Source organism: Astatotilapia calliptera, chromosome 13 (assembly GCF_900246225.1).
Source record: "Astatotilapia calliptera chromosome 13, fAstCal1.2, whole genome shotgun sequence".
In the NCBI taxonomy this organism is placed as follows: Eukaryota; Metazoa; Chordata; class Actinopteri; order Cichliformes; family Cichlidae; genus Astatotilapia; species Astatotilapia calliptera.
The window spans coordinates 26,488,626-26,511,317 of NC_039314.1; the positions used below are offsets into that span (position 1 = coordinate 26,488,626).

The 22,692-nt window shown below is 40.1% G+C and overlaps 2 protein-coding genes across 2 annotated transcripts in view; both read right to left on the reverse strand.

Annotated features, from left to right (window-relative positions):
- Nucleotides 1–9,618, reverse strand: part of epas1b (endothelial PAS domain protein 1b) — a 49,107-nt gene extending 39,489 nt beyond the window's left edge. The window contains exon 1 of the mRNA XM_026190710.1: nt 9,192–9,618. Coding sequence (XP_026046495.1) covers nt 9,192–9,217 — 26 coding nt within the window. The 5' untranslated portion in view covers nt 9,218–9,618. The remainder of the gene's footprint in view (nt 1–9,191) is intronic.
- A 5,567-nt stretch (nt 9,619–15,185) lies between these two features.
- LOC113035504 (protein kinase C epsilon type-like) overlaps nt 15,186–22,692 on the reverse strand; it is a 91,296-nt gene continuing 83,789 nt past the window's right edge. The window contains exons 12-15 of the mRNA XM_026191113.1: nt 19,293–19,431; nt 18,859–19,047; nt 16,937–17,083; nt 15,186–16,654 (exon numbers count right to left, since the gene is read on the reverse strand). Of these exons, the coding sequence (XP_026046898.1) occupies nt 16,508–16,654; nt 16,937–17,083; nt 18,859–19,047; nt 19,293–19,431 (622 nt within the window). The 3' untranslated portion in view covers nt 15,186–16,507. The remainder of the gene's footprint in view (nt 16,655–16,936; nt 17,084–18,858; nt 19,048–19,292; nt 19,432–22,692) is intronic.

Sequence of the window (22,692 nt, forward strand, 5' to 3'; positions counted from 1 at the left end):
ACTTTTGCTAAAGTGCATTGTATTCCAGACTAAGAGGACGGTGTCTGGACTTCTAAATTTGTGAATGCGCTCTAAAGCTCCAGAACAGTGAAGCACGAGGGAGCATGTGGAGGCTTTTTCTGTGTTTGCTTTTAATGAGTGCATGAGGTGTGATCAAAAAATCCCCATAAAAAGAAATAATCTAATCTGATTTCTATTAGGCCGATCTCCCTATGAGGCCATCTCTTTGTGCACATACGTTCTGTTCTGACATGCAAATCTGCACAATGGATGTGGGTGGTGACTGAAGACCGTTTTTCCACTGCACCTGCTCACATACAATGATACACCAAATCTTAGACACCTGTGGACATGGCAGTAGAACTCTATATTGATGTCCTGATCCTGGAAGATGATTGGTGGATAAACTGGTTAATGTGGAAATGTGGGATAAGAGTCTTAACTGGAGATATAGCTCTCATCAGCACTGATGACCCCCCCAACATGAAACTCGGGTCACTTTACAGGGTGAGGTTTTCCTCTAAGAGCAAGTTTGAGGTGAAATTGTAGATGCATACGTACAAGTCTTCAACATGAACACTTGAATACATATAAATGTAAAAGTTTATGCAGCTGCACTGTGTTTAAGGAGCATGAATCCAGTCTTTATGCAGTGCAGTTAAAATGACTCTTCTGTTGAAGTTAAGGGAACTTTATCATTGGTTACAATAACAGAAACAAGGCTGCGGATATGGAATGATTGCGGTCAAGCAGATGTTTCGGTGTGAAATAGAACAACAGCGGTCCCTTTTTAAAATTCCCTGTTTTGCTGACATTTCCTTCCACCCTGACTTCTTGCTACATGGACTTTTTACTTGTGTTTTTTGTGGGAAATGCAAATATGTTTACAATAAAACTCCACAGGGCATCTTTAAAGTTAAGGAAAATGTGGCTACAGTTAGTTACGATGAGTTTCAGAAATTGGTAAATAAAGCAAAATCCCTTCTGCACACAACTTTCTATGTCCAGCTTCTGACTTTGAAGAGCAAACATTTCACAGTCACTCTTGAGGTGAAACGGGAAGTCTACAGGGAGATGGAGCTCAGCCAGGTGACATACAGGGGATCGTGGATCTCAGCCAATTTGGTAGCAGAGGAAAAGGAAGAAGGGGAGCTGGCGGACGGGAAAAAGGAAAGGGCAAGGAGACAGTTCTGAAAAAGAGGAGAATGTGGCAAAGCAGAAGAGGCAAAGAACAGAAGTGTGGTGGGGAGGCCGTGGCAACAACAACAAAGTGAGCGGGGTAAACAGCGCTGTCGGGTGTCCAGAATAAATGTGAGACAATGTGATACGAGTGAAAAGCAAAAAAGAAAGAGGTTAAAGACAGGAGGAGGTAGCGTAGGCGGGTGAGAATGAATGAGATAAAAATAACAATGGAAAGATATAGAGAGGTTTCCCAGACCGACTTCTCGCCTCCCCTGCTGTTTCCCCCTCACTGCGCAAGGGTCTGATGGCCAAATGGGACGCTGGACTGTACGTACGGCTGACCAGGGCCCTCAGCAGTTAGCAGGGTCTCAGGTTTACCAGTTTGTTTATTGCACACACTCACTTTTGAGCTCTTTTTGCCATTGAAAACAGAAACATTCTTTCTTTATTTAATGCTTGATATTTACAGCTCGTTGGTGCACTCACTCACAGACTGCATCTCTAGCTGAAGAAACTTACAGTTTAATTACAGAAAGAAGTGCAATCTAATTTGTTTAAACACTCAGAGTGTTTGTGAAAAATTCCCCAACACTAAAAACCTGCAGATAAGATAGTTGATCGTTTTATGTCTAATTATGGTTGATGAGTTTTCTCATTTAACTAATGGTTATGATAGCCAAAAACAACAACCGTTCCAACAGTCTGAGTACTTATAAAGAAAAGAAACTCATTTTTAATCATTTAAAAAATAAATAAAAAACAGCCAGTTCCCTTTTACCAAGGCTGTGTCATGCTGATTGTTCCAACGAGGGAACAACACCGTTTTTTTTTTTTTTTAAAGCTGTCCAGTGAATTCACAGCAGGTGAGTGCTCATCATTGTCCTCCTTTACTCAGGCAGCTCCCTCTGCTAAACCAAACCAGCGCGCTTCCAGTAGTGAGAACACGTCTGACACAAACCATCCCCTGCGGCGTGATACATGTGAGAAAGAGAAACCTTCAGATAATTCAGAACTGATTCTCCCAGCATTTTCCATGGCTCATGTGTAAAAACAGCTTGTGTCAATAAGATCATGTTCAGTAAAAAGCAACAAAGTAAAACAAGCACTCTGTTCACAGGCATTCCCACTCAATTCACAGCACTGTATAGAAAAAATGAAATAAATCCACACCTGTTGCTGGAAAGTAACAATCACTGACATGCACTTTTATTAACTTGTAAATTCTGTCCTTCCTGCTCTGTAAGTGCTCTCAGCGCTGATGTGTTAAATAGCTGTTGGCCAGCCGCCTCTTTCTGAATCCACACATGCTTCTAAAGCTTCAAGTCCACCGCTGTCCGTAAGCAGCAGCAGGAGAAGCAGCGGGCTCGCTTAAAACCGTTCACCCAGAAAGAATCACTCACGGTAAACCACACGAGTCACACAGCTGGCAAATGTAGCGTAGCTGTGTCTGTATCACTTTGCTACTTAATAACCCCAAGCCTCTCTCTCTCCCCACTCAATCTTTCACTCGCTCTACCTCGCTTTAGTCTCTCTTTTTGTTTGGCCTCTATTGTTTCGGTCCTCATCTTCCTCTCAAATTGTTTACCCAGAGTAAAACACTGAACAAGAGCTTGACAAACACAAACAGTGGACTCTCAAAATAAATGGACACATTCCTAACCACAGAGACTCAAAAACTGACAAACAGACTGAAGTGTCTTCTAATGTTTCTGCTGGTACCAAGCTTTTGTTTGTTTATTGAGATTCTAACTGAAAATAACTCACAATGGCAGAGCCAGCGAGCAGCTCATACTGTAGCACCCCCCTCCCCTCCACCCCCTTAAGGGAAGCAATAAATTCTGCCCATACTTGATATTGAAGACAAAGTTCAGTCGAGGTCTGGGAATCATTGCGAGTTGTTAAGAGGCGCTTCTTGTAAGTCATCAAACCAAAAGTGTAACATTAGTATTATTTAAGGTCACGTTTCCAGCTTTGTCACACTCCGGGAAAACCGTTTTGGGAAATCCCAACACAACTTAAAAAGAACCAAAAAAAAGAAAAAAACCCAAAAAACAAAACAAAACCGATTAACTGTTCAGCAACTGTTAGTAATCTTTTATGCAATGCGTTCTTGTTTGGCCTCACATTTTGGTTACGTTGCTCATAACGCACATCCGAGGTGTCAGCTGGACAAAAGAAAAGTCGACAGCCTCTGGAGCTCAAAGTAAAGGCAAAAACTGCAGTTTGCCTAGCTGCCACTTGAGGCCCTTAAACCTAGTGCTGAAACTATAAATCCAAATGTCTTCATAAACTTTGCATTTACACGAGTTCCAAACTTTTTCTTAGGAAAGGTAAAGCTTTCCTTCTTTAGACTGGGCAGTAAGGAAGATAGATTTTAGACATATTGTTCCCAATATGAATTCTTTTAAAGAACTGAGGATTTAGAGTTTCAAACCTCACTAAAGCACTCTACTTGAGTTAATGTACTTAATCACTTCCCATCTCTGAATACAACAAACAAGCTCCAATTTTAAGCATTTGGGCTTCACCCTCTCCGTCTTTCCTTTCACTCCTCTGTCTTGCAGCGGGCAGGTTGCACGCCTTCTGTAAGTGGCGTGATGTTTGGGTCGGGAGGCCGGGTTTGCCCGAGGTTAGCACACAAAAGAGGCACGAAGGCTCTGTGCCAACCAAGCCCTCGGCCCACTGTGGAGCACTGCGAGGATGGGAGGCACTGAGTTGACGGGCTTCTGTAATCTGACGCAACGCCACAGCTGCTCCTTCTGCACTTTACTCATTGGTCTTTAAATGCCTCATTGATTTACGCTCATCTATAATCACCTTTGCATCCACTTGATTATTCTTGATTATTTCTGTCCTCCCTTTTGTGTGCTCTCTGTCTTATCTTTGGCAACTTGCTCACCTCCCTCACCCTACCCTCTCCTTCCCGTGGATGAGCATAAGAAAGCAGGACACAAAGATGTAACAACAGCAAGAATATGTTGCCAAACTGGTGTGTTTAGGAGATCATTAAAACCACAAATCAGGCTTTTAAACTACTCGCTCCACAGCACCAACACCACTCAGGATAAGGTTCAACATGACCAATATGATGAAAGTGAGCAGTTCTAGCTTAAAAGCACTGCAGCACTGACAGCTCAAACAAGCTGCCAGAATTATTCAGCAAGCATTAACACTGCCTGATGTCAGATCATCAAAAGGTGAGTCCAGCCCACTGCATCAAAACTGCATTTTACACTTTTCATTATATATTACTCTAATAATCAAGTTGCAGGTTTTACTTGGAGCAAATCATAAAACTGTTGCTTGTTAATTTCGTCCAAACCAGAAGTTTTTCAGCCTCCTGACAGGAAAAAACAAACACAACCTGTGGCCGCTGTGACGATCTGCTTCTTTGATTTACGATAAGTTGTTTAAATGACACTTGTTTTTACAAAGTCATTTGAGCCGGCCCATATATTTTATAAATGGATGGTTCATTAAATGTCAATGTTTTCCATATGTACCTCTTAAAACAAACAAAGGGAAAATTTGGAGGCATTTCTTTTTAAGTTATTACAGTTCAACTGGTCTGAGGTTTAAACTGGGCTACATGCGGTCCATAAAATAAAGTGATTCTAGCTCAGCATATATTCCCTCAAAAAGAAAAACTTTTCAGACATTTTCCCGTTGAGTCTTTGGAGTGAGTGAAAGGTTACAGACAGACAGCTTAGTATGTACCATCTCCTATAAAACAGTCATTAAGAGAAACTAAACTCAAAGTCATTAAAGGTCTTAAATTCATTCAGCTATGTTTTGGTGTGGAGATTAGAAGAAAAAGAACCCCACAGCTGTCATATAAACACCTCAAAGACACCATAAAATGTGGTTCTTGTTAAGATGACTTAACATGCACATGGCTACTAGTTATTTTTCCTCCTAGAATTAAAACCAAATCATCTCATCAATAAATGCAAAAGTTTTATACCTAGAAACTGCTATGATAAGGTTCTTAATATATTTTTTTAACATCCACAATTTAAATTGGCCCATTTTGTTATTGCTAGAATATACAGCTACACCCCCAACAACTATGATAACGGTAAAAGAGACAGAAAATACACCCGAATGGCTCAATCTCTCAGCAGTCATGTAATGTATATCTGCCTGGCAGCTGCCCTGGACTCTGACCTTTGAGCATTGTTTCCAATGGGATCACATGCTGAAAGAAGCGAGAGGAGTTCCTCACAAGCCCACAACTTATTTCTGGTATCAGTAGACCAACATGTAAAAAAAAAAAAAAAGAAGAAAAGAAGCTATTCAATGTATTCAGTAGCGTGACAAACACTGCTGGTGTGTTACGGAGTCAGGTTGTGGTAACGGCTTTCTGAAGTTGTTACAAACCAAAGTAAACATACAAGTGTACACTATGTCAACCACTGTTATACATAACAAGAAAAATACTAGTAATGTAACATTACTTGTGAATCCAGTTGAGCAATGTAAACACTCGGGTCTAAGAAATGAATAAAAGAAAGCTACAAAGCAATACAGTGAAGATTTTTTTGGCTTAAATGATGGAGAACATTTTGAACTTATTGCCGATTATAGTAGTCACACTAACATAACAGGAAAAGTTCACGATGTGAACGTGGCGCAGACATAAGAATATAACAGATCAGGTGACTTGGACTTACAGCGTTGTAATAATCGTCATCGCAACTCAACAAGTAACAAAATCCAAATTATTGTCGCAAGAAAATTATGTTTATATTATTGATAACACAAAATATGAGATGCAATTCAAAAATAAGAGAGAGCTTTACTTTCCCACTGATGTACGGCCGACACCCTTGCAGTCATTGTTATTTTGGGAATTTCAGCTTGCCTGGAGGACATTTTGGGGTTTTGGGAGCACTGCTGGCTGCTTATACAAACTCAGGAAGTGTTTCTTTGCTCCAAATCAGAAAGGTGTGGTAACTCTACCAGCAACTAATATCATCAAGACTCAGAAAAGATTGCAGTGACAGTTCAAATCAGCGTTGACTCAGTGGATGACAAGACACAAAGCTGGCCTTAAGCACACAGACTTTATCAGATGTTTTTCACCCAGTTCAAGGCTCTTGTAACATTTTCGGGCTCCTCTTTTCGGGCTCTTGTGAAAAGGTACTCCTGAGAGGCTATCCTGAATTTATTTGTGCCTTTAGTTTGAACTTTTTTTTTTTTTTCTTATTAACCGATTTATCTGATTACGTTTTTTCTGTTTTTCTAAGAACTTGTGCGACTGCTTTAACTTGCCGAAACTCGTAATGGCAATGTAGAAAAACCTAAAAAGTACCCCGTTTCCTCCAATTTTGCTTTACTGCATTCTCAGTTTTGCTTCAAGGGGGAATGCATTTTCTCTCTGACAAAACATCTTCCAAGCAAAAAAAAAAAAAAAAAAAAAGGCAAAGCCCGCATAAGGTGGAAGCTTGATCCAAAAGATCCAAGATAGTACATGTAGGAGACAAGAGGGTTCAACTACAGTGTGAAATCACTACTTTTCCCCCTCATCAAGTCTGTTTGCTGATTTGTGCATTTTTTTTAACTTTCAGTTACCCATCAAATTTTTGAATATTTGCCTTTAAAGTTCCAACTGCAGAAACATAAATGATTAATCAGTTATTAAAAAACACTTATTATTTTCTCCATTTGCAGATATCTGACAGTTCATTTTTCCTTCTTCCATGAACATGTTGGGCTTTTACAAAACAATAAGCAAAAAAAACAATCAAATACGTTCCAGCTGTAGCTTTAAAATAGACACACACACCAACATATAAAGAAAAATCAGTGACTCTGTGATGAAAATCTTCTGAAATCTTTTTGTGTATCAGGATACAGAAAATATGTACCTGCCGGACAAGAAGTCAGTTCATCACATCCACATGATTATTATTAATAAAACCAGTGAGAGACACCGGATCTCAAATAAACACTGGCAGCTGTCATGAATCAAAACTTATCAAACCAATTATGACTTCCAGGCAGCAGCAGTGACAACATACTACTGTGTGACACAAAGACAAACACACACAGAGCACACCAGCGAGAGGACAAACACCAGTGAACTCTCACACACTTACACACACACACGCTTTTCATGTGCAGCCTGACAGAGACACACTTGCAGAGATCCTTTTCCCTAAAATGGCCGATAGGTCTTCAGTGGGAGCACAGAGGCGTTGACCAGTCAGAGGAAATGCCCTATACTCATCTCACTTTCCATCTCCCCAAGTCATTTTCTCCCTCTTTCTCTGAATGTTTTCACCCCTGGCACAGTTATCCTGCCTTAGTCCCCTGCTTTGTTCACCTTTACGCTTGATCTGACAGACAAGAGTCAGAGAAAAGAGTCCGAGGTGCACAGGACATACAAGCAGGTGTCAAGCGAAAACAGCTGCACTGGTTGAAATCAGTTTTCTTCTCCAGGTAGTGTGAAAGATTAATTTGCAGAAAATCTCTGGGAATCTCTTAATTAAATATTAAGTTGAGCATCGTTTCACGCTCTCACCAGGAATCAACCAGGAAACCTAATTTAGAATTTCCCACAGGTAAGATGTTAAAGCTAACTGGCCTGTTGTGACCACACAAACCAAGACAGGCTGAGACGAGTAAAGCATTATTACTAAGCCTGAGGCTTCATGGCTACTGATGAACAATTAACAACCAGAAAAAAGGGAATAAAGCCAGGGAAACTGAAGAAACCTGAAATATTACAATACATAATTAGAGCCAAATTATAAACAACTTCACTGGTCAGATCAATGCTGGGATACACTGACCTAGATAAAACATGCACAATTATCTCCTGTTTGACTAGTTACAGGACAAGATTATCATGCTGTGTGATATGACTAAGTTAAGAAAAAAAAAGATGTCACAGCTCTATGAATGCTGCCAGTCATGCCGCCAAATATCAGTTTTTGAGATTTTGGCTAAACATCAGGTGGTTAGAGCAAGAGCAAGGTACTGCAATATATCTGCAGGTCTAGAACTTTCCTGATCAGGCAGTCTGATATCTGCTGTAATGACTGATTATCCTTTACTGATGCCCAGCTTCTGTTAAAAGGAGGTTAAAGGTTAAGAGCTTGGATTCTCTCCAGAAAGTGCTGCCTTACTTAAAAAAAAAAAAAAGAAAAAAAAAAGTGTGGTGTCTTTTTTTTTTCCTTCTTGTTACCACTTGTTCAAAAGTCCATGTAGATCTTGTTAATATTTATACATTCATAATGACATGCACCTTTCTATAGTAAGCTGCTACTTCGCATGCAAGTTGAGCCTTCTCTGTGTCTGCTCTGCATCCTGTGTGCAGGATCAAAGTGTTTTATGTGGGTTTAATTATGCAAGAAAAATTTTCTTCATATGAAACTTCATAACTTCCATTTAAAAAGATTACAAGTGTTGTGCATAGAGGTATTTACACACATCCTTTTTTAAAAGTTAATGGTTTGTTTACAGGACCACTTAATGTGGAAATTAGTCAGTAGTGGGGTTTAACCTTAGAATGAGCGAGAAGCAGATCAGAAATTGTATTAAATTTCAAATTTGAATATATTTAGAAAGTATTTTAAAGTCCTTTAAAGTTCATTCGGGGTTTTAAAATATGCACAATTCAATGTGACTGCGGCTTCTCGCAGTGAAACCCAAATCAGCTCATTTCCAAAACAAACGCTCGGTTCAGTTACAGGCTAAACCGGCCACTTGCCTTCCAGCCCCGGTGCATCAGAATTAATGCAATGCTAAGATTAAAGCTGTGTGAAACCACCGCCTGTCGCTGCCTTCCAAACAAGCAGAGAGCGCAAAGCTAGGCCAAGTCACATGCAGCACTGCAGCAACAGGTCCCTCTCTGTGCCACAGCAGCCAACTGTCAGGCAATTTCTGCACTAAATAAACAGCCTCTGTTATTAAATCCGCGAATTAATAAAGTCACATCCAAGCGGAAGGCAATTAAAACCGCAGAGAGGCTGAAGGAGAGGAGTGAATCCAGTATCTCTTACCTCTTTTTCTCCTTTTCGGCTGTCATATTTTCGCAATGCTGTTTCCACGACAGTCTTGAGTAAAGTCCAACTTTAGAGTTAAAACAAAATTATATTTAAAAAAAGCAGGTTTAAGACCGAAGTGCGCAGGTCACAAGGAGCCCGCTGACAGATGAAGTCATTAAACCTGTGAAGCGTTCAGTTAGTCCAGGCTGGCGGTGATTGAGCTGGGGGATTGGGGCCGTACAGTCTCAGAACACTGCCGAGGATTGTACAACCTCTCACCCGCTGAGAAAAGACTCCACACAGGCTGAACGCTGAGCTGCTGCTGCTGACAGAAGCCGCCCGCAGGTCCGCTTGTCAAAACTTTTCTTCGCTTGCTGATATGCAAACTCCCAGAGCTGCTCTGCCTCTGACCTGAGGCTCAGCTGAAGCTCAGTCCCGAACAGCTGATTGGCTGGAAATGCCACCGGGAGACCACCCCGCCCCTTTATTCAGCCCCGCCCCTCCCACTGTGGCCGCTGAGCTCCTTACCTGTTTTGTGCAGGTTGATCTTGTTCCTACAGGTGAGGACGTTATAAAGCTCCAGTGCGGACAATCTGTAGATAAAGTCGCTTTTTGGCCTAAAAACTAGCCTACAGTAACCAGACTAGAAGTATAATGTAGTCACCTCTCACTTTAATGTAAGCTTATGAAGCTTTACATGAAACCATGATTACGACTGTTCTGAGAATTTATCTTTATGCCATAAACACACAGGATCAGATTGTCTCAAAAGTGAGTTTTAACTCTTTAACAGTGTATCCTAGTTCTGCTCCTTTAAAGGCACAGTTTAACTACTCGTGCGACCTTTCTAGGAGAAACTAAACTTTTACTGGAGGAAATGCTGTGTCAACTTAGACTAAGAAGTTTAAAAAACAGTCTTAAGTTTGCCAGAGTTTGCCCATCATTTATAGTTCATGTATTAAACTTAGGAAATCCTAATCAGGTAACGCTCAACCTCCAAGTTCAGTAAAATTATGTCTTACTTGAAAGTGAATTGACATTTTGAGACCCTTGGTCAGTAAATTCAGATTTTGAGTCAGGTAACTCATTTTTTTTTTACCATTTCTGCTTTTCTAGTGGTGAAAAGCCTCCACAGAGTGGGATGATTTTCTTTATTTAACAACTGGATGCATCTGGATACTGGAATCAGGGCGACGGCCGCGGTGATTATTCCACCGTCTCCACGCTCGCTCAAAAAACACGACGACACTCAAAATGCTATTGTTGAAACTTTAAAATGTGGAATTCAAAACCAGTGAGTGATGTCATGGTCATAGTCTGCATGTCATAGGTGTGTCATGACTATGATACATCTACAATCTGTTGTTTGAAACACACTAATGTCACCATTGCACAATACAACCAAAATCTATAGTGTTGTAGTTTGTAGTACTGTAAGTACTGTTACACAACCTGTTAAATTACTTTTGAGTTACTTTGGCGGTTAGTTTTAATACAGACGCCAACGACAATTTCCAGTTTCCAAATTTATATACGTTTATTTACACACACACACACACACACACACACACACACACACACACACACACACACACACACACACACACACACACACACACACACACATATATATACACATTCCATGGTTCCAACTTCCAACCATGGAATTCTTGACATTTTCAGTGTCTTGCGTCAGATTAAAATGCCGCGGCATGCAACGTCAGCCTAACGTCATTGAATGACCTGTGGTCTTAGTTAACTTGAAAAGTATAAAATGTACTAAATGTTTTTACTAGAGTTTTAAGTTGGATTAAGTAGGACAGGAGTCAGTCCCGAGGACCGTGCACGAGAAGCAGCCTCGCGTGTCGTCTTCTCTTTGCCTTTCTTATCACTGATCTGCTGTCAGTCTTCACAGCAGTGTTTCCATCGGCGACGCTCCAGAACGTTCAAAAAATGTCAAAAACATGGAAAGTATATTCATCCAAACTCATTTCTTCCACTCATTCTTTAATAGAATAATGAAAACAGCCTGCTGCCCTGCTTTTAGCCTCAGTTAAAATGGAAATCTTGTTCTGGGTTTTACGTAAAACTTAGATTTTCTATATTGAATCTCTTATCATGAAAATTTTTACCATTAAAGTCCATACAAGTTCACCATTTGCACTTTTCTGGCGGTTGCCGTTTGGGAATCATTTACTGGCATTGTCCGCTGAACTAGAAAACAGATTTCTATCTATGCTGCAGGTTGTCAGGTGTAGATGTAACACAACTGTATCAATTTGTGTTTATGTGTAAGCACCTGCAGAACAGACCAAGAGCTGGCTTTAAATATTCACTTTTTCTAATTATGATATGTAAGGTGTACAACTAAAAACCAAAGTAGACAGCAATAAACAGCCTGCGTCACAGCTATTGTTGCTATTCTCAGCGAAACATCAAAGATGAGCTGTCGTTTTAAGAGCAGGTTGCACCGCATTGTTCAGAAACACATGCTTTGTGTGTTTAACATTGTCCTCCTGAGTCAACATCTCAAATATTTCAGATGGAAAAGATACACATACAGTAGCTTCTGCTTTTTGCTCACTGTGATGTAATATGGGGAGCAAATTATAAAACATATTTTCATCTGTTTTTTTTGACACATCTGAAATCAGTGCAAAGTGAGCATTAAAAATCATAGGAGCTGAAATGATACACCAAACAAACAGCCGTCTCTCTTTGACATCATGATATTTAATTCATTTCAAAAAAATTAAAATACACCTTCACATCCTTTTAAAATACAGTACATTTGGCACGTAGCGCAAAAGGGCGAAAAGAAAAAATCAACATAAACACACATGAAGGGCATGGAAATAATTCATCAATGAACAAAATGTACAGACAGAGCTTCACAAATACAGGGACTGCGAACAAACCGCATAAACATACAGTAACACTCTGCGGGAAGATGAACGTTTGACACTGTATGCATCATAATACTGTATCCACTGTTTGAAATCAACATCGTGCCTCCTTGTTTTACATTTATCTCCAACCGCCTCCATCGCTGATGTGACAACGAGTGAAGATGAGCTTCCTACATGAAGGATGTTTTTGTTGGAAATGGCATTTGGCATTTAACATGGAGGACTAGGCATCCCTTTCTAGTTGTAGTGGGACAAATAGTTTGACTTTTTTTTTTTCAAATGAAAGACTAAAGCAACAGGAGACACGAGAGAAGAAGAAAAATTGGACAACGTTAATCGATAGATCCGCTGTATTTACAGTAACGCATCTTCAGCTCTTTAAACTGCTGCTACAGCATGGGTTTTACTGCTACATGAACGGTGCTGCTTGTTGTGCTATTCTTGGACTTTAATGAAAGCTCATTTAAATGTTATCTGCATGTGAATAAAATTAGATCACAACTCCCACAAATTACCACATATGTAACTGTTTTAGCACGATTTGAAACCAGTTTCGCAGTAACGGTCTTATGTTGTCATCTTTTGGCTGATATTAGCCAATCACAGCTATATGTTGTCAGATTTCTTTCTTTTACACAATAAAAAGAAAAAGCATAAAAGATGCTTGATGACATTTATAAATGCTGTCATCACACAGTTTGTTCAGCTTTAACTGACTGGCGCTGGTACCGGTCCAAAAAATGCAGTATCACCCTTGAAATGTTTGAGCACTTCGTAAGCAGAGGCTTTATGGGAATGGATGGGGAATCATTTTGGAAATTGAACATTTATTCTATGCCGTTAACATCCCTGACACCCTGCCTTCTTCCTCTACTCTGTGCTACCTTAAAGGGACCAAAAGTAGCTTCTGAGATACTTCTGAAATGTGCTGCTACATGTCTGGTGGAAGTATTGTGCTCAGTGGACACAAGCAGCTCTGGTGTATTACCGGGACCAGTCTTGCTCCAATCATAATGCTTTTTTACACACAGCACTCAAAATCTTCAGATCTGAGAATGGCGTGTCTGAAAAACACTCATCGTGTATCCCTGTAATTTCAGGGTGATATCTTGAGGTTAGGCAGCTAAAACGTGGAGATGAATCGGATTTTAATTGTAACTGCATTTTCTTTCTGTTTGTTTCAACAAATACAAAAACATGATAATCAGCTGTTATTGATTTTAAGTTGTTATTTTGTGAGTTGTAAATTAAATGCAACCCATCAGTGCCAGTGCAGTAGTTTTGTCCTTGTCTAATTCAAAATCAAAGTCTTTGGCCAGCATCATCCATCCAATTCAGGGTCAAGGCGAGCTGGAGCCTATCCCAGCTGCCATAGGATGAAATTGGCATTTTGGACAGGGCTAACACGTAGACATCCACACCTACGGCCAATTTAGAATCACCAGTTCACCTAACATCTACTATCTGCATGTCTTTGGACGGTTGGAAGAAGTACCTGGAGCGAACCCATGCAGATGCAGGAAGAACATGCAAACTCCACCCAGAAAAGCCATAGCCAGATGGTGGATTTGAACCTGGGACCTTCCTGCTCTGAGGCTGTGTGCCCCATGATCTGTCAAGAAGATCTAACATGTTCCAGATATTTTAACAGATTACCTGCAACTGCTTCTGCCCCCAGATAACCAAGGATTTCTCAGCACAGAACCGGGGTGTTGTCTCCCTTGTGGCTACCGTGTTGGTCTATGTCCTCTCCTACTGGAGCTGTTGTTGCCTCTTCGTGATGGGGTGTCACACATATGGGTGGAGGCTGCCCCTGTCAGACAGGCTTTAAGGTAACAGCCCAGCATCCCTCACACCGTTCGATTAATTTTGTCATTTATTTGTTTTGTAAGAATCATTCTAAGTAAGAATAAAAACTACAAATGACCAAACTAAATGGTCACCATGACGAGTTAAGAAAAGTGTTGATGTCCACAACCTGCATGGGACAGGTTAAGAATACCAACTGCTGTGACCTCCAAGCACTCCAGTGTTGCACATTTCCTTAAAATTGAATTTGAAGTTTGCACATTTACTCACATAGCAGCTCAACATGAAACGTGCACTTGTGTTTGAGCATCAAGGAGAGTTTAGATTTGCTCCAACTAGTGGTGCATGAGCCCATCGCGGTACAGAGACTACTTCCTGTTTAGCTATTTGGGAACTGTGACCATTATTTACACAGTTCTTTCTGAAAAAGTACAAGGAAATTAAAGAGCACATACGCTTTAGGTATTAGTCTATTAAATAGGCTCCCAGTAAACTTACAGTCATGTTTGTGTTTATTAGTGCCCTTATCATCATAATTTCTGTTAAATATGCCCTCAGGGGCACTTATTGATATGTTTACATAAATGATTATTTTTTATAGGATCTGAAGGCAGATTTCAAAGCTTCAATCTACTTTAAAGTGTAGCCATTGTTTTTCTTATAATAGCACGCTACTTTCTGCGCTGGCTGCTCTTGACAATATTAATTTTTGGCAAATATCTTTCATCAGTGTGTGGCAATTACATATGAATGTGAGAGAAATGGTGCTGAAATGCTTATTTGATGGTTTCTGAGAGAACGTGGTGAATACTTGTCACTTCTCTCTGTGAGCTGAACCTACTGTACTTCTCTTCAAATGCAGGAACAATGGAAGAAAAAAGAGCAAAAAAGATAGAAAACCCCCCAAAACTCCTATTTCAGAGTATTGCACATGGAGTTTTCTTTAACATTTCTGGATTCTTTTCAGCTCCCTATAAAGGTATCAACCTGCAACATGGAGCAAAATCGGTCCAATTTCTTCCTTATTTGAAGCTTATTTTACTTCCATGTTTAGGCCGTACAAGAGAGGGGAGGAAGAGGAGGGTCTGATCACGTGAGTTTCACTGAAATCTACAACATGAAATTTAAAGATTTCTAAAAACACAAAAAGAACAAGACAATCCAGTAAAAACTACTCAACAAAAACCAAAAGAAATGTATCAAATTAAAAAAAATAAGTACAACTTGATGGGAAAACGGGCTCTCCTCGTATGTACACACACACACACACACACACACACACACACACACACACACACACACACACACACACACACACACACACACACACACACACTGCAGAGCAAATACATTCAGTTGAACACATTCTCCTCTGTGTACGATCCTCGACTTTCCTGTGGAATCACGGGGGTTTGGTTTGTCATGTTAGAGACAGTAGGTCCAGTACATTCACTGGTAACACAGTTACTGTACACACACGCGCGCACACAAGGCATTTCAAGGATAAACTGGTCAAAAAGGTGTTTAAGGAGCTGACCCAGGAAGATTTCGCTCCACAAGGTGCATCGAGAGAGTCAGTAACAAGCACTTCAGCTAAAATGAATCGTGTTTTTAAAGGGCACCTCGGACGTTTCCGATTCAGCTTGTTCCAGCTTGTTATTTGGCTTTACTAGACTAGTGTCTCCGTGTCAAGTATCGTGTTATATGCAAAACAGCTTGTTAACACTGTAAGCAAACCTCATCCCCATAATGGACACTCCCAGTAGTAAGCTACAGTAGTACCATTTGTTTTTGTTTGTATTTTTTAACGAGGAACTGGAATGTCGATGTTGAGAAGCTAAAAGAAAGTTAGTAACGGAGCACAGCAGAACTACTGACATAATGCTAAACTCAAATTTAAAATGCCAAAGTGTCACTCCAGTGATGCCTCTTCTCGAGTTATTATTTAAGGTAATGACGCACTGACGAATACTGAGACTAAACTTTTAACGTCAGAAAAATCTCTGATTTCTCACACCTCCTTTCCACACTTCTTTCCATAACGAATAAAACAGTTTTCAAGATATTTCTTGTTTAAATACAATCATTGGTTCAATGATTTTTTTTTTCATTTACATACACGTAGGAAGGAAAAACACTGTTTAAACACTGAGACACAGGACGCAGCACATCATGTAAAGAAACGACTCTCTCTCTAGAAGAGGTGTGCAACAACACATGCATGCACACTTGTACACACATGATCTTATTTCTCTCTCACTCTCACACACAGAGAACATGTATCGCCTTTGTATCTACTTCAGTTTGGTTTTGTCCGCCGCGCTGCCTGCTTTTACAACACATCCGAACCAGCCGAAGGAGCATCGGGTCATTTCTTACAGTAACTGACCTGAACTTGCATGCTGCTTGAGGTCCATGGGATATGCACAAATGGACAAACGACAAGAGCACAGAAACCATAATGAGTAATACAAATGGTCTAGTATATTTCCTGGAGTGGTCAGAACCTGGAACAGCTCAGGAGGCCGTGTTTCTTTAAATACGGTGTCTTTGAAAGTTTTTCAGGTGTGGTGTGGTGTTTGTGGTTAATGTTACACATCGGCATGTACGTGTCTAGGCTTTGGTCTCATCGCCAAAATAGGAGAATCCTTTGAACTCGTCTTGGTTGATCTGCTTGATGATGCTCTCTTCAACAGGCGTCAGAACGGGTTCCTCACGGGTGAAGTCCTGGTCAAAGTTATTGACGTCCCTTTTGGTTTTCTGGAAGGAAAGGAAGAAGAGATAAGGTCTTCTTTTGGTGGATTTAGCCTTTGGACATGAAGTAACTGGGTGTGCAGCAGTGTCAGCAGTCTTCAACAAGTAAGATCAGTGTTTGGTCATTCAAAGAAATTGCATTTTTGCAACAAAGGCTTAACTTTAACTTCTTCTCTCTACCTTTGAACAGAATAGTAATAATCTTCACATTTTTGCATCATCCTCTGCAAACAGTCTACAGATGCTTTCCCCCACAGTTGCTTAGTTACTTAGCGTGTGTGTACTCACGATGCGAGGTTTGAACGGTGGTCTGATCTTCCTCTGCTCCAGCAGCGTCCAGTCAATCTCTCTAAAGAACGGGTGGAGTTTAATGGCCTCCTCCAGACCCTGAGCCATCACGCAGCCCAGACGCTTGTTAGGGCTCTTAGTCATAAACTGACAAGTGCCAGAGAGAAAGAGGAGAAACAAAGACGAAAAGAAAAAGAGTGAGAACATTTTAAAGGATATGATTTAAAGAGGGAGATTCACTGCTGAACAAGAATGTCTTTGTGAAGGAAAGAAAAAACTAAGACAGGGTTTTAAGTCTGTTTCACTATTCATTTCTATTTCATTTCCTGATTCTAGTCTTGTAAGAAGCAATTAACAGGTATCATTTTCAGAGATCTCAGACTGAGTCAGAGGAAGATTCGCACAATAAGGCCAAAAACACCAAACATCTAAAAAAGACAAAGTTTTGTTTCAGAACAGAAAGTAAAATTAAAAATCTTTCATTTTTTTCTGACTCTTCAGGGTCTTGCTGCTGCTCCCCAGAACACACTACCAAATATAAATTACCACTGATGGAAATAATCTTCTTCTAATATTGTGTTCCTACCTGAAATTAATTTTTGGCATTACAGTTTGCTCTTTTTCTAATGCAATCTTTTACGTATAAAGGCAAAAAAAGGGCTCAGGATGGGTTCAGATCCAAAGGTTTCTAAAACAGCATGTGAAGAATCACCATATTTTCAAGCAGAAAAGGGGAAATTCTGGGACTATTAGTTGCTTATTCGTATAAACGATACATAAGAGCCATTGCTTTTTATTAAAATGCCTTCAGGATATTTCGCATGTATGTTAATTAAAAACTAGTGGGGCAGTAGCGCACAAGCTGTTCATGTGACTTGAAGTCCTTCAGCTGGATGACATGTCCAATCAGAGCCCATAGCACCGGTCAAGTGACCGGTCAGAGTCCAAGACACTGTCCAACATAAACACACACTTTCCCACAAGGCTTTGCAGTCAAACTGTACCCACAGCCAAGGTAAACGCAAAGCTTGTGATGGAAAAACTGGATGAACAAATACACAAATGGACAAGTGGTGCTGCACACACAACCAGTAACACACAGAGACAAAAGTAATAGAGAGGGAATTATCTTATGTTGCTTTAGTGGAGGAACAGGAAACATGGATCAACAAATGACACTGAGAAAAAAGCAGCATCCTCACTCACATGTGAAAAAGAGACAAAAGCAGGGAAACACGAGGACAATTGTGATACACTCTACTTGAATCCTTTATAAAGTGAAAGTTTTAGTGCTAAAACAAACAAACAAAAAGTAAGAATTATATAAGATATACACAAGATCTAATTATATATCTTATGTAGCATAAGGAAAAACACAAGAAAAATCATGAAAGACTCAGAAGACAGTAGTAAAAAGGGTGATTTGATTATGTTAATTTGTGTTCTTACTAAATATCCAAAAATGTCACCACTGGAATTATCATGATATGTGGAAACCATTTCTTTCTGTCTTTGTGGAATCTAAAATTGGTTCAGAATCTTCAGAATAATCCCCAAAGTCTGGACGCCGCATTATCCACATAGCAGACTGCGTAAGTCAGGAGTGTCCAACTCCAGGCCTCGAGGGTCCTGCAGGTTTTAGATCTCACCCTGGGTCAACATACCTGAATCAAATGATCAGTTCATTACCAGGCTTCTGGAGAACTTCAAGACATGTTGAGGAGGTAATTTAGTCATTTAAATCAGCTGTGTTGGATCAAGGACACATCTAAAACCTGCAGCACACCGACTCTCGAAGCCTGGAGTTGGACACCCTTGGTGTAGGTGAACTGTTTCTATTTAATCTGTACGAAACTACTTAAATAACTCATTTGCTGGATGTCGACAACAGCGCAAACAACACAGTGCCACAACTAACTGACCGCTCTTAGAATGGACACGGCCTCCTTGCTGAGCCAGACCGGATAGAGCACGTCATCGTGGAGGATGGACTCAAACAGGTCGTCTTCGTTATCGGCCTCAAACGGTGGCTGTCCTGCCATCATCTCGTACATCAGCACCCCTAGCGCCCACCAGTCCACTGAAGGACCATAATCCAGCTCCTGGAGGATCTAAAAAAAAAAAACAGAAATACTCCTCTCAAGCCCAAATTGCTTTTATATACAGTTTATGAAGAAGAGCATTGGTCCCCCTATTTAGTCTATCTTAATAAACTGTCAGGGATGGCGTGCTTGGTTATAAAAATACCTGTCTAATCACAGCTTAGTGTTTAATACTCAAGTGACAAACTCAAGTGTTAAGAAGATGTTATGTCTGTTGCTCTGTTTATGCATTGTTTGAGTGTTTCTGGGGTTACCTCAGGTGCTATGTAGTCCGGTGTCCCACAGAAGGTGGTGGTGGTGACTCCATTGAGAATTCCTTCCTTGCACATCCCAAAGTCTGCCAGCTTACAGTGACCCTCATCATCCAACAGTATATTGTCCAGCTTCAAGTCTCTGCAGAGCGGAGAGGTTGTACGGATAAATAATGACAGACATCTGTGTTGTATAGCTACAGCGTGTTTCCATATTCAGAAAGATGAGTCAAATATAGGCATAGTAAAAGCTTTTCAGGAACAGGGGAAGAAAATATTTGTTTGCAATGACTCGGAAAGCAAACATGTTAGTTAAAGCTACAGTTATATCATGCACTTTATTTCACACAAGAGTATATATTTGAGAAATCAAAGATATAGCCACAGTTTTATAGTCACAAGAAAAAATAATACAGGGAACGGCAGGAGGACGGGGGGCAAAGAGAGAAAGTTAAGGGTTGAACAGGAGAAGCACGTAAAGGCAAAAGAGAGAAAATGAGAGTCACAGAGATAAGAGCAGCAGTGTTGAAAGATGACAAGGTTGGTCATGAATGCAGCCGCTCTGGGCTTGATGGTTGATCGCTACAAAAATGTCAACATGTCCTCGATGCAGCCACTGCAGCCATTCAGCCCGAGGTGTTTTCATAAATACAGTCGCCCTGACAAGCCAAAAAGGAGACGGAGCGTGCGTGCTTCAGGTCGAGAGCTTATGCAAGTGTTCTGTTTTTGTAAGCTCCAAAAATAAAAAAGGGAGTTGCACAATCCCGTGCTGTTGAAAAGTTTGTTCTTTTCTGTCCCACCGTGTTTTTGTCTGACGGAGCGTTAAAAAAAAAACCCTACGAAAAATTCAGATATGCTAAAAATGTCTATCTGGTTCCTGTCCATTATATTTCATAACTACACTTATATAATTTTTTGTCATGTGATGTATTTCGCAGTCATCTAACAGGTCCGAGCAGTTAGGAGATGCATCTGGATCTCGTGCAAAGTTAAGCCGCGAATGCTATGCTAATGGGAAAACTAGCGTGACATGTTAGATGCAGCAAAGCCTGACAGCTGGGTTTGACCACGTTTTTGCATAACAGTTACACTTGGAGTCAGGCTCAGGTCACAAAAAATACTGAACGTTTTCGTGCTTTTTTTCAAGTTGGAGTGATTTTCAATTGAGGAGGGGAATGTAGTGCACGAGAAGATGATGTTTAATGTTGCGCTGTTTTCACATTCATTCGGTGATTAAAGAACATTCAGCTTCGCCTGCCAAGAAATCAATTTTTTTGTGCTTTTTGTTGTTGATGAATGTTTGCTTTCATTTCTCTGAAATCCACTGGAAACCCTAAACTCTCATCAATCCGAGCTGAGCTGCCCAGAACAACCATGGTTTTGTCCTGCTGAAGAGCTGGACGCTGTGCCTTGCCAAAAGGCACACTGGCACAGCAAAGAGCAGCACTTGTTCTGTACTTTCCCAGATGAAAAATTACAACTGCGACCCCCCCGGCTGCCTGTTTGCATATCTCACCCCAAGGCGACTCCCTGCACATTAATTCTGCGCTGCCTGTGGAAAGGTACAAAAATCACATATGAACTTAATGCATTTTTGATTGAATTTAAAGGCACGCTGACGTTAATCTTTGTATTACACATCACCTCGGTGCAGGAAATTCAATATTAAGTGGCTGCAGGTGTTCAGCAGCACTAATGGAATGATATTTATTAATGTGAAAATGCTTTGTGGGCTCAGAAGTGGGTGTAAACAAGAGCTAATAATCTATGTTGCAAACCAGAAAACAGACAAAATTTATATAATCTTTGTGAGTATAGTTATGTCTTTAATTAATATACTGTAGATTAAGAATCCATTTTCATCATCAAACTTAGATTCTCTGCACAAATCTTCACTGCTATTATCACAAGTGATGAAGTCTTTCTGTTAATAATTGGTAGGATTATGGTGTTATGACAGTCAATGGATGCACGGCAGCCTGGATCGGAATGAAAAAATAAAAAAGGTCTCTGGGCTTTGAACCAACTTCTTTATTAAGATTAACGATCAGTACAGCCTATAAATGTATTAGTTTTTTATTTGCAGGAACAACTTTCAATAGAGATTTCACATTAACATGTCTTTATTACTTTACTAATAAATGCTATGGTTTGCTCGTTTCATTCGTACAGTGTGTTCCTTAATATCAAGTCTGAAAAACATGTTCGTTGTGTTCAAACAACACAATAATCAAAACCATAAAGCATTATTAACTTATGTCATAAAGATTCAGGATCAAAAGTTGCAGTATCAGAGTCTAACATTCAGTTAATGCTTAAGTACGATGGCTTGTATTTCAGTCTTTTATTAAGTCCAATGAAAGCAAATGATAAAATGTATCATCAGTAGATGGTCAGGGTGTACGAGATATACAAATCTAATTGTTTGAGTTTCGCAGCTTCAAAGTCGATTGAATCAAACGGTGCGGAAGGTGGGGAGGGGGTCAGTGCATGCAAGGTAGTAAAAAAAAGAATAAAGCCAAGACAGAAGTGCAAAACACTACAGCTACTCAAACGGACACTTCAGGGTAGCTCGCAGAGATTGTGTTTAATGTCTCCAATCTCCAAAGCTCCGTATTGAAGCAAATATAAACGTGTTTGCAGACATTTAAGTTGCATTGCGACTTAAAGGTATACATCTTTAGAAATAAGGTTGCTCCATATCACACTGCCCAATGACAGAAATACAAAGCAGGACCAACATGTAAGCCGCCAATGATGATTCAATAAAAAGGGAAGATAAAAAGGGACCTACATGAAGGTTCAATATTAACGTTTTTGTATTCAGGTACCTCCGTCTGTTTGATAATATGCATTCAGTGCACTGGATCCAAAAATCAACATCTATGATATTATCCCTTTGCAAACTCTGAGGTCAATAAACAAAATTCTTACTTTAGGCAGCAGGTGAGCTTTTACTCAAATGTTCAAATACAAACTATTATTTATTTTATTTATTTATTTATTCATTTCTAATGAATAAAGCATTACGAAAAACTGAAATTTTACTTCATAGAATCTCCTGGGATGGAATTTTGTAGAAGATTGTATCTTATTGTATCCAAATCAGTATCAAGTCATTTTCTTTCTGCAGGGAATTCACAGCTGTAGTTTCTTTTAGAGGAGCTGCAATAATGCTCAAAAAGTTGTGCCAATAAACAGGAGCTGCTCTGCTCACACTGTCAGGGGCTCTATTTGGAGTTCACACACACACACTCACGCATGCACGCACACACACACACACACACACACACACACACACACACACACACACACACACACACACACACACACACACATACACACACATACACACACACACGGCAATCAGGCCCAATTGAGAGCATTTCCTGTGTTTCATGGT